The sequence below is a fragment of the Augochlora pura genome, chromosome 6, assembly GCF_028453695.1.
Source record: "Augochlora pura isolate Apur16 chromosome 6, APUR_v2.2.1, whole genome shotgun sequence".
Classification (NCBI taxonomy): Eukaryota; Metazoa; Arthropoda; class Insecta; order Hymenoptera; family Halictidae; genus Augochlora; species Augochlora pura.
Genome location: NC_135777.1, coordinates 3,969,382 through 3,982,396, shown reverse-complemented (window position 1 = coordinate 3,982,396; position 13,015 = coordinate 3,969,382). Strand labels below are relative to the sequence as shown.

The 13,015-nt window shown below is 40.8% G+C and overlaps 1 protein-coding gene across 6 annotated transcripts in view; it reads left to right on the top strand.

Moving 5' to 3' along the window:
* LOC144471027 (venom dipeptidyl peptidase 4) overlaps positions 1–13,015 on the top strand; it is a 370,685-nt gene that overhangs the window by 327,336 nt on the left and 30,334 nt on the right. For all 6 annotated transcript variants that reach the window (XM_078182680.1, XM_078182678.1, XM_078182679.1 and 3 more), the window contains one exon: positions 9,118–9,305. In XM_078182680.1, the coding sequence (XP_078038806.1) occupies positions 9,118–9,305 (188 nt within the window). The remainder of the gene's footprint in view (positions 1–9,117; positions 9,306–13,015) is intronic.

Genomic DNA, 13,015 nt, shown 5'->3' with positions numbered 1-13,015 from the left:
CCGGTTCGAATAGCAAAATGAGAGATGATAAGCCATTTGTTTTAATTAATTAGTTATCGCTTTATTTAATTAGTTATTTCTTTATTTAGTAAGCTATTTCTTTATTCAAGAATTTCTTTCTTTTATGTCTTTCTTTTTTCATTTAACTATGTTGCCCCCTATTTATGTAATGATATCTTAACTTCTTGATTGTATATAATTTTTATAGCAACAATGTTTAATTTTAGAAAAATTGTTAAATATGCCACTGTTAGTATGAATCACGAGAATTCATTTGGTATATATATAAAATACACTTCGTCGCTCAAAACGAAAATATTATAAGACAGAAAAATTATTTTAGATTTAGAGCTAAAATGGCCTCGAGTGCAAAGGGTTAATAGTATCGTACATGGTAGATTATTATAGCGCAAGAGGTAAATTAATTTAAATCCGCGAGAGAGATCCTAATCACCGTCGATCGCGTAACAGCAGCTGCCCGTCGTGTTGCGAACGGTGTCTGAAAAATGGACCGAGCGGTTGATGGGCGGTGGTAGCCGGCCCGGTGGCATTTGGAAAATGTGTCGCGCGGTGGATGGCCCGGGGTGAAAAAGCCGGCCCGTAAAAATGTTTGTTCGTTTAATCGAGAGCCGACGGTGATTTTCCTTCGGCGCGCGATCGAATGTGCTCTCGACGTTCTCGCGAGCCGGTGTTCCATTCGGCGGCCGGGGGAGGGGGACACACGGGGGCCGGCCACGTGACCCGGAATTAAAATTCCAGAGCAAAGAGACCAGGAGCAAACAGATTTCGGCGAGGTGTGCAAACGAAACGAATTCGTGTCTCGGTCCTCCGGGGAGATGGAATATTGCCGGTGAAATATATGAAGTTTGCACTTTTGGCGGGCGCGGCGGCGTCGGCGGCGGAGGGGGTGGAGGGGGAGGAAGGGCGGTGTTACGGTGACGGTCCCGCGACGGAATGTAATATGTCAAATGGAATTATAGAGCAGGGATATGGAAGCACCTCGGATGGAACGATGAACACAGCATGAATACCGGAGATAACAAAAACAACGAGAAAAATATGCCAAAGGAAAAACGAACGAACTGAACCGCGCGCGCGCGCGCGTGCGAGCGCGCATTCCCTCGTAACCGAACTCCGCCGACGCGACGCACCCGGCCGTGTATTTCAAAGACGAAAGCAATTTTCTTTCTGAATAAATCAGCCGGCTGTTAGAGACCCGAGACGCGGCGGATTTTTTAATATGAAACTCCGCCGTGCGTGTTCTCCGCGACTTCATCCCCCGGCGTAATCTTCGACGGTGAAGCCCGAGGAAAATGATTATGGTGGAGCTCTTTAACGCTTCCGTCGATAGACGAAATTTTCGCGACGCTACGTCGCAGTTGACTGCTTTCGAGATGCTGTAACATCGCGAAAAAAAATCGCGGACGAGTTTCTTTCTCCTTAAATGAAAGAGGTAGAATCGGAGTTAGTTTTCATGGTTATGGCAGCCTCCGGGAAAAATTGATAGAGTTCGTGTGCTTTGTGAGGCTTGGCTAGTTCTGATGTAACACAGAGGGAAGTTTTTATTTTGATAAACATGGATTTATGTTTAAACAAGTGCAGTGGTGATTGTGAAATGAAGAATTATTATTGTATGGTGATGGTTCGCGGAATTATTGCTGGTTAACATTTGACAATTTTTGTGAAAAATATAGTCCTATATTTGAAGGGTGTAAAAAACTTAGAAATAAGAAATGGTGCATTAATGTAGTGGTTTCACGTAGGATGATGATCTTTTTTTTAAATTAAAGCTTGGAATCTCTATTTTAAGATAGTATCACACGTTTAAATTAAACACGTTCCAATTAAAACGTCGCATTTCGCTCAAGCTTTAAACCAGATTTTCTAGATGCACCCACGGAACACAAAAAGGAAGCGTCGCCGCCGCTCGCGGAATTTCGCCGTGTGTCTAAATCTGTCTCGTCGATTTGTTACTCGGCCGCGAACCGCGGACGTTCCTAACAATAAGCGCCGGCATAAAACACGGATCCGGAACGTGAGGTCGCCGGAGTGCCGCCGCTTCCGGGACACCCGACAAATCACTATACATAGAGCAGCAGCAGCAGCAGCACAGGCCGGGCCGGGCCGGGCCGGCGCGAGGAAAGAGTGCTCGGTCGTAGCTGGTTGCGCGAGGCAGATCACCGATTTATCGAGTCATCTCTGCTTATGTAGCGAGGCGGCGACTTTCCTCGGGATATATGCTGCCGCGCGGGATTTTCCTCGTACCGTGTCCGGTCCACCGAGTTTTCCCGCGTATATCAACGCGACCGTATTTGTCCGTGCGCGCGCGCGCACTTTTTTCTTTTTCCATTTTAATCGCGTTCCACCGCCGCCTCGTGGCCGCGGTATCGATCGCTCGCGAACTGTTAACACACTGGATAGATTCGCCAGAAATTTCCGTTGACGCTGGAAATACAGTTTTGTCAACCGGGAATTGAAAATCCGAAACGCGAACGGCTCTCTCCCCCCTTCTCTCTCTTTTTTTCCCTCTCTCTCTCTCTCTCTCTTTTGCTCGCAGTTTTTAATGGAGTGCGAGCGAATGTATTTTTCGAGCACGCGGTTGTTGTCTGCGCCGGGGATGAACGATTTTGCGACGGAACAGGGTGGGTTCTTTTTTTATTTATGTTGCAAGCAATCTCAGTATGACGTTGTTATAAATACAGTCTTCTCCTGCGTTTATGAATAAATATTAATGTTGGAGAGATTCGATGAATTACGGATTGCGACGAAACCGAAGTATATTTTTTTATTCGTATATTAAAAATAATCTCACTATACATTGAATTATTATAAATGTAATCGTGAATATTTTATTGTAAAAAGACGACGTTGGTGGGAAATTATTCGATACGAGATTGAATAACTTCTATTTTGCTTATAAGACGCGGAAAAGAGTCAATCTTTTATTAATATTGAAATTTATCTCCAAGGTTGCATTATTATAAGTATAATCACACATCCAAAAAGAACAATATTATAATAATTAAATAATTTTCTTACATTCTTCCGAATTCATCGGAACTGTTTACAAAAAGATATACAATCGCAACATTTCAACCCCCTAAGATTTGGGGGTGAATTGCATTGAAAATCCTGCGATAAATTGCGACAAAAATTGAGCGAGAATTGAAAGTAATACAATTTCTATCCCGTCGTTTTTTGATCAGCAACGCTTGACGATCCCCCCACCGGTGTGTTTTCAAATTAATTTAAAGCGTCGCCGGACCGAATGATTAATAAGCGGAGGGTGCGCGGGCTCTCCGACTGTGTACGTTTGCGCGGGCGTTTTGTAATCGTTTGACAAATCGTTGCGGCCGCGGCGGCCAACAATACGCCGCGACGGAATCGCGTTTATCGTAGACGAGTACACAGAACACCGGACTGTTATCAGCCAGTCGAATTAAATAAATTTTCCCACCGCTTAACAAACAAACAGACCGGCTCTCGGCGGCGGCGCGCCCGCTTCGGCTAGGCCGTTTTGTTGTCCGGGAACCGCCGCGTCCCGAGATAATGCATACGAATCTCGGTGCAACCAGTCGACGATTAAGCGGCGAATAATACGAGTACGTAATTGCGATTCGTTCGAGTCGAAGTTGAACGGCCCACAGTAATTCGAATTCGGTATAATGACAGAACGGTGGATTATTCAACAATTACGTACGCTCGGTTTCGATCCTAATAAGTGGATTACTTTCGATCAGCAGATTCATTAGTCACCGAAAAACACGGTCATCTATGACGTCTCCCGTCGAGACCGTGCAACCATTCGTTTGTCGTTTTGTAAGTAATTAATTGTTGCGTTGATTCCGTCCACCTCGTCGCGCGATAGCTCTGCGCGTCAAAACGGAATCTGTCCACACTGCTTTCGAGTAATATCTGGCATTTACCTACTGTTTCATGCGTGATTTATTTAAACAATACTCCTATAGTCAACAGTGTCATTCTCGCGTATAAATAATAAATTATCGGCAATCTAGTTGTTCACAGATTGCGATGAATCGCGTCGACACTGCTTTGAAATAATACCTAGGATAAATCCTAGTATAATAAATAATAAATCATTCTGTGATTGATTTAAACAATACACATATCGTTTAATCACCTATAATCAACAGTGTTATTCGACCGACTAGATAATAAATTATCGGCGATCTAATTATTCACAAATTATACAGATCAGCATCCACTTCGCTGCGCCGTAGCTCTGCGCATCAAAATGGCGGCCGCCCGCGGCCGTCGTCTGCAGAAACCGTGCACGAAGAACTAATTAAACTACGCTAATATTCATAAAAATACACACATTTAAATATAATAAAAATACAAGTTCATTTCTAAGGACTCGTTTACAATAAAATTGGAATAGCAGATCAATTTTAAAGAACTGTAAAACGCAAATATAAAGACGAATAAGTCGCATCGCGGTAAACGATGTGACTTATGGCGTATAATTTCCGATTCCCCTTCGCGACGACTTTTCGCAGTCCCGGGAAGACCGAGGATCTTTCCACCCCCCTGTTCCCGGCTGGCAATCGAAGACTTTACACCGAGGGCCGCGCCGCCGGGGCGATCTTAGAAACAGATGGGCCAAGTTTTAAGCTTCCATGCATCAACGTCGGGCACGCAGCGGCACGCTTTCTTACCATTCGGACAGAGACACCGTCGAGTTTAATGTATTATACCGCGCGTTTAATCTTCTGTCAGATCGACTGATTCGCAGAGTCCCTTGCGGCTTTCTCCCCGCGGTTCCCGGAATTTATAAATCTCCTTTTCCGTGGGTGTTAATCCCGGAGATGAATGGCCGCCGGATTCGTTCTGATCTACCATGATCCGTTAAGCCGTGAAATAATCTTTCTTACGGAATCGCGCTGCTCCTGCGAACTGTTGATCCCGGAAGCTCAAACCGAAACTTCTGGCTGCTATTTACGCGGGATCGCGTCGCGACGCGCGTACGGTGACAGACGGAGTTTTACCGTCGGCCGCGGGGACGCCATGTTCTTGCGTAGAGCTAGTGCGCAGCGAAGTGGACGCGGCTCGTCGCCATATGGCGCCACCAGAACGCCGATTATTTAATATTAAACGATAGCAAGTTAAGTTATGATTATACAAGCCTGACGAAAGTTAAAAGAGACACATGACAGTATAAATATTTAAGAAATCTATTAAAGCTGCTACATTATTTTCACGCTAATAAAGTTATTTTAAAAAGAAACGCGGCCTTATTTCGCCTTCGTTTCGTCCAATCACTGAACAGCATTTTTATCCCTACATAAATGTTCGAGAAAAGAATAATTATCCGATATAAATATTAATTAAAAATAACGCGGATAACGTTGGGATCAGTTAGCATGAATCCGTTCGACACACCCGCGGCGATCAGGGACGTCGTTTGATCCATCGTCGCAGGGTTTCAATTTCCGCGGAGGATTCCGCTTCTTTGTGTCGCTGCGAATCCAGCATTTGAAATCGGTCGGTCGAGTGGCCCACTCGAAGGTTATTGGCGGCCACGGCGGAGGATGGGGATTGGAGAATGGAACAGGGGTTGGTTCGCGAGGCAAGAACAAGACACTTCCCATTCATCGCCTCTCCTCCTCCGGGCGAAGGAAATTATTTCTTCTGCCGAGAGAACGGTGCTTGTCCGCGAGGAAAGCCGATTACCAGTTGTAATCGTCCGAAGGGCTGATAAAGGGAGCCGATGAGTCGGCTCTCCTCGCCGTCCCCTCGTATTCGTCAGTCACGATAGACGCTCTTCGTTTCTCTCTCCCTCTCTCTCTCGCTTTCTCTCTCGTCGATCCGGTTCGTCTCTAACATTTTTTTTCGTCTACCACCTTCACCGGCAATAATCTAATTGCCAGTAGAAATGGGGTAACAGTGTTCCAACTAAGAGATAGAAATATTTGGAGGTATTGTTTCTCTCCACTGTGTTAATACGTGTGCTACGACATAATTAATTAACCTGTTAGCTGCCTATGACGTGTATACACGTCGTAAGGAAATGGCAATTTTACATCTTATAATAAAAATATTTCTTTTACGATTTCTGTATTAATTGAAATACTAGTTTAAGTAGTGATTCATCATTATATTAAATGAAATACTAGTTGAAGTAGCCATCCATGTCTGTATCAAATGAAGTACTAGATGAAATGGTTGTTTATTTTTATATTAATTGATACACTAGTCGAAATAGTCTTTCGTGTCTATAGTAATTAAAATGCTAGTTGAAATAATAATTCATTTCTATATCAAATACTAATATATATATATATATATATATATATATATATATATATATATATTTTAAATTATATTAAATTAAATACTAATTGAAATAGTAATTCATTCCTATATTAGTTAAAACATCAGTTGAAGTAGTCATCCGTTTCTATATAAATTGAAATACTAGTTGAACTAGACAGTCATTTTCATTAATGAATTTATATTAATTGAAGTACTGGTTTGAAACAATAATTCATTTCCGTATTAAATAAAATACTAGTAGAAATAACAATCCATTCCCATATCAAATGAAATGCTAGACGAAATAGTATTTCATTTCTTAATCCAGGAATTCCGTATAATTTGAAACGTATTAAAATCCTAAGAGGTTAATGAAATCACTGTAGACTAATGGCACGAAGTCCTCTGTCTCCGGTATAAATCGATGCGCACATCAAAAGAATAATGCAGTTAGAAGCGCACATCAAAAGAAGAAAGCCGCAGTTCATCAGCGAACAACACTGCGAAATGTATTGCTTTCCAGTAAATCAGGCTTTATCGATCTCATTGTAATCGCATAGTCATCGCCGGTGTTTCGTAAGCCCGACAGTGAAGCGCGCGCATGATTGAGACGCCGATGAATAAACCGCCGTGTTCTTTTATCGAACAGCAGAAGGAGATTGGAATTAAACGAATGTCCCTTTTCCTCGTCAATGTACTCTCTTCCACTCTCTCTCTCTCTCTCTTTATCTCTCTCTCTCTCTCTCTCTTTCTCTCTCTCTCTCTTTCTCTTTCGCTTCCTTTCTCTCTCTCTTTCCCTAGGAAGATTGAAACGCGAAGCTAGACTGCATTAAACTCCAATAAATATTGCGTTTTATAAAAGTTTCGCGAACACTCGCGTCCACCATAAAGCTTCGCAGTCCGGCGATGAATAAAAGAACCGAGTCAACGAACAATGAATCATGACTGTAGGCTATATAGTTGGGTTACACAACGCCGAGCCGCAACAATAGTCTGGAAACGCCGCGCTGCTGCTGCTGCCTCTATAGTCGCCGGCTGTCGCGAAACATGCAGCTTATTATTGATAAATCGCGGCGCAAATTAGTCGAAAATTTTGACGGTTCGATCGCTTTCTGTTCCACGGCCATTTTGACCGCGACTCGTTCACTTCGATCGCGTGTAAATTAAGAAAATAATACAAATCTTGTGTTGAAACTTCTCAAGAATTATAATTACATTCGATTGAAAATTATATATCATGTTTATAATAAAATGTAACGTAAGAATTTAATTATTGATAACTATTGTATTTAATCAACGAAATTGTAGTATAAGCGTATAAGTATGATACGGTTTAAGGCAATAATAATAATGACCAAATAGATAAGAATTATTCGAATAAAGAATGCTTCGAATAAATAAATAGATAAAGAATAACTTAGCTAAATAATTCATAAACCGAATGCAAAATAACACTAGAACCAACCTTTCTTTCGACTCGCGGAGTTATCCAAATCGATTCTAACTAAAAAAACCGTAACAAAATTACATTGCAACGTTAACAAATCCCTCTTAATCGTCTAACAATCGCGTCGTGCATCGCGCAGCGAAAAATATTGATTAAAAATGCGTCGCGCATTATTCCTTCTCCCTGTGGAGCAATCCCCTCGGGCAGCATTGATCAGTTTCTCATTATGTAAAACGGCGGAACAAGAGCAAATTGCGAATTGCAATTTACAACGGATCCCCTCGGCGGCGCAAGAAGCTTTTCGAGTATCGATCGTGATCGCCGGAAGCGATTTTTTTCTCCATTTGCGCGCGGCTAATCTCGGAAACGCGGGAACGCGCGCGCGCGCAGCTCATTTTCCATTAATATTGAATAGTCCCGAGGCGCGCGGACACTGCGCTCTGATTTATTGACTGTCGATAAACTCGACGAACCTCTATACCCAGTACTTTTCTCGCGCCGCGCGATAATAACCAACCGCTGACGAATCTCCCCGTGAAATGTATAACGTCCGGGCTAGTAGACTGATTATTTATATATCCGCGATGGTGATACGTTTGCAAGAAATACGAGGGAACAGGGAACGCTTTTAATTAGATACCCCTATCGTTATCGATGTTTACTTTATTCAACACTGTCTGTTCAGTCATTTTCGTTTAATATCTTTACTGATATTAAAATATTTCGTCTATTAATTTCCTATAAAATGTCACCGCAGTGTTGCGATTTTTATTTCATTGGAGAAGTTAAATATTTCTAGTTGATATATAATTATAGGATATATTATTGTGTTTCTAGTATTCATTTCTTTTGTTATTTCTGTTATTTATTTCTATGTTTTTTTGTATCATTTATTCCTGCTGACGCTTCTATTATTTTCTAGTAACACCCTCAACGTGTTAATTATACATAAATTGATCGAAAATACAATATGAAAGTTAGAGGAACGCAAAGATGAATAGAGAAGACAAGCTTCGACACGCACACACTGTAGATACCACGACAGAAGAGTAACATAGTTCCGTCTTACCGTAATTGTCCCCGCGGTATATTCGCCGGTGGTGCTTTTATCCTCCATCTTCTCATTTCGCGTCGCGTCGCGGAAGTTACGGTGACCATAATTTTTAATGTACTGGAAAAAGTCAGATTAGCGGAAAGCAAAGGAATCGACTGAGCTTCTATCGAGTTTCGCCGTTGCCCAGGTTTCAAGAAGATCTCGAGGCCACAGGCGTGCTCCGTTTGCCCGAACCGCCCCCGCGCCGTTTTTCTCTTCCCGGAACGTCCTCTGTTTCTGGGCAGTAATCCAAAATTAAGATTAAATCTGAACGAGACGCCTCCTTTGCCTCTCGTTCCAGAACTCGAAGAAGCTGCTCGTGTGGGAGAACAACGAGGCGGTTTCGGAAATCATCGCCGAGAAGTCGCAGCCGTTGGTGCTGCGGTTCAAGGTGCCGGTGCCCGGTGGGTTCAAAGCCTCGGTTCGACTACTGATCCCGCCTGACGCAGACCTGTCCGGCGCTACCAAGTATCCCATGCTGATCTACGTGTGAGTACACCTTGCTATAGTTTATGCTAGATTAATTCCAAGTTGACCATTGATCGAGGAATAATTCTCTTCCAACATTTATTTCGTATAAATTTATCGAATATTTTACTCGAAGAAATGATGCAAATAAATGCTTTGAAATTATAATATATTGAAAATGTATTTATTACGTATTGTAACAAATATTCTAGTCTGAATAATCTGTTGTACTGTTTGATCATTTTTTGTGTAATATAGCGAATAAGTTTGTTTCAAGAAATTCTTGAAAATATAATATCTCTTAGAAAATACTTATATATTAAAAATATAATTGTTTTGTACTTGTAATGGACATCTTGTTCTTAATAGTATACTGTAATATTTAATCTTCTGATAATATATCGAATAATAATTATCTTCCGATAATATATCAAGTGATATATCAAATAATATATCGAATCAAATATAAAATAAACGCTCTGTATAAAAATCAACTCTTCGAATTTGATTCGGAGTCGCGGTTCTTTTTCTATCGAAATTCTCGCTTCATTAGCGCGACTAACGGCGCCGCCATAATTAAACGCAGAGGCCCGGATGTAACAGTAATTGCCTTGCGTTATAAATAATTCATCGTTCACAATTATATCCGTATTAACGCAATATCGAGGGATTAACGAGTTAATTAAACGATACATGTCGGGGGTGCCCGATGCCCACAGGGTTTTTCAACAGACTCGTAATTAACCCGGTTAATTCGATGCTTGCCACAATAATAGTAAAAAATCGGCGTTGGCTCGGGTAAAATTTTCGATTCGATTGAACGATTATTAACAACAATGGCCGGGGAGTTGATCGTCGAAATTCGCCAACTGAATTAATCTGCTGAAGATTAAATTAGTAATATAGTAGAGTATATATTTACTATAGTATAGTAATATAGTAAATTATATTATTTACTATTATAATTATATAATTATATATATTATTATATATTATATCTTATATTTATATTATATTATATATTTATATTATATATTATATATTTATATTTACATTATATTATATATTATTATAATTATATAATTTACTATTCTTTTTATATCTTGTATCGTACTTTATTATTATTATATTTTCTATTCTATATTATATATTATTATTAGTAAAATTATATTTCATTACTAATATTTCACGATATCTCTGCATCGTTAATTACGATTAACAATTCACAGAACCGATTCGATCATTAGAATTTCATATCATTCGTCGCCATCGACAACGAAAATGTGTAAAGAAATAAATAACGAGCGTAAGAACGATCGAGCTAACGACGTATAGTGATCGACGAGCGTTTATGCAGGACGCGACTAGTAAATTTCAACGCTTCCGATGGAAATGAGCGATCCTCTTTTGCCAGGTGGCAACAATCGAACAGGGAGCGGAAAGCATCCGCGGCGGGGTGACTCTTGCCGTTTTCTTATTCGCTCGGCGTCGCGGGGCTCGCGAAAATTTATACCGCAGAACACAAAGCGTTCCGCTGTTTATCCACGATTATAAATATTTATGCGTTCCGAGCACCGCGATCGAATCGATTCATCATCCACATCTCTCTTCCCTCTCTTTCTCTTTCTCTCTCTCTCTGTCTCTCTTTCTTCCACCGTTCCTCGCCGCCATCTTGATTCCGTCCGCGAAAGTACTCTCCGTATTTTCATCGGAACTTAATTTGCGAATCGTTTGATCGACTAACCTCCTCGCTCGTAGCTTCAGCTGTTCGATTCCATTCGATTCCGTTTCTGCGAACAGTTTATGAACATTTGAACGACTCGATCGGTCGCGATAGAAACCGGAAGTCATCCCCGCTGAATCGGTAACGAGACGCGTTAAGAAGTTACGGTAATCGATCGAGAACTTCGGTTCGATTTGCCTTTTTTTAATCAATAGAACGTTGTAGAATCTTTGTTTAAAAAAAGTGTTTAAAGAGTTTAAGAATGTTATTATACTGTTGATGTAATAATTAAAAATAGAAATGGATGTTTACGAAGCTTCAGTGTCTTGCAATCGACGCGAACGATTTCTACTTTCCATAAAAGACTACCGTCTAGTTATATTAATTAACTTGTAATAATTTCAAAGGTTGTCAACAATCTTACAAATATATATATATATATATATAATGTAAATTTAATTTATTATAATTAAATTGTATACATTGGACGTATCAGTGAGTCTATAAAAGAGAAACTGTAAAGAAGAATTCCCCGGACTCAAATAATACTTATTAAAGATTGCACATACTACATAATATATTACAGATAATGATTCTACATAAATAAATAATTTCTCGATGACATTAAAAGTCTCGTCTGTAAGATGAATACAAAGTCGCGGCATGGGAAGAGCTAGGAAAATTGATAGGAAATCATGTTGTAAATGGGAGTCTCCGCCATCTTGGAATCTTAGACGTTCGTCCGGCAGGCTTTATTCATTAACCTAAACGGCCCGTGCCGTTTACGGTATACGAATCGAATCTCTTTTTCCAACGGCGTCGATAAAATCCGCGCATAAAAGGACGTTTAATGGCGCCTGATTTCGTTCGCCTCGCCGGCTTTTGTTTCGTTAGCCGTTATTTTTCATATGCAAATACCGGCCAGGGCCCGTATGAATACGGCTTTAATGTCTTTCGCGGGAACGGATACGAATTATTCGGCGGGAAAGCTGTGGAGAAGAAGGCAGAAGAAAAAGGAGGAGAGCGCGGAGAACGGCGGCGGCGTACGGCGGGAAGGGCGGACGGAACGGAGAAAACGACGCGCGCGGCACCGCCGGGGTCCCGCGTCAGCCGCAGCTATATCATTTATCAAAAAGTTTTTTGCCAACCTCTATTCTATTAAAAGGTGTCGCGAAACGTCGGAAATATCGCCGCGAAATTCATTCGCCTCTATGTAAACGAGCGTCGTTGATTTTTATCGGGGAGGGGGCCGGGTCCCGCGATTAATTCACTTCGGGGGATGAATATTAACGGGGGTCGATTCGCCGCTGATCCGCCATATTCAACGGCGGATCGTTGAATGCGAAATAAATTCGTGGAAAAATGCTGCGAGGATGCCGTGGAGAACGATCGTGGGGGATAGATTTAACCAGCGTGCGAGGGGCGGCTTTAACGATTTCCTTTGCGGCATTTTTCCTATTAAATCGACGATTATTGACGCGGATTTAGCGGACCGTCCACCTCGCTGCGCAGTTGCACTGCGCGTCAAAATGGCGGACCCTCGAGAAAGAGATAATCGTCTGGTAGTTCGGGAAGCCGTTTCTCTCGGATTATTCAGTTGTGAAACGTTTTTTAAGTTGTTTAAGCAATAAACCTGAGCGTTCTAAAATTCTAAAGGTGTTCCGATAGTTTATAGAAATTATAATTGTTATTACGGAAACGATTTTGTGAGAAATAGTTGAATAGTTTGCTCTTTTAATGTTAACCCTTTACGAAGGAAGCTGTTCTTTCTTAAAAATTGATATATTTCTTTAGACTATAATATTCTCATTTTGTTATTATTCTACTTGTATTTCCAGTATAATTTATAGACTGTATGTATATACGAACTAGTGTTTATCTTCTCGTACATAGTATATTTAATATAAAATACTAATATAACATTGCATAATATGATATAATACATATAATATAATATAATAATACTTCGAATAGCCAAATAGCAATTTAAAATCTAAAATCTGTTTCA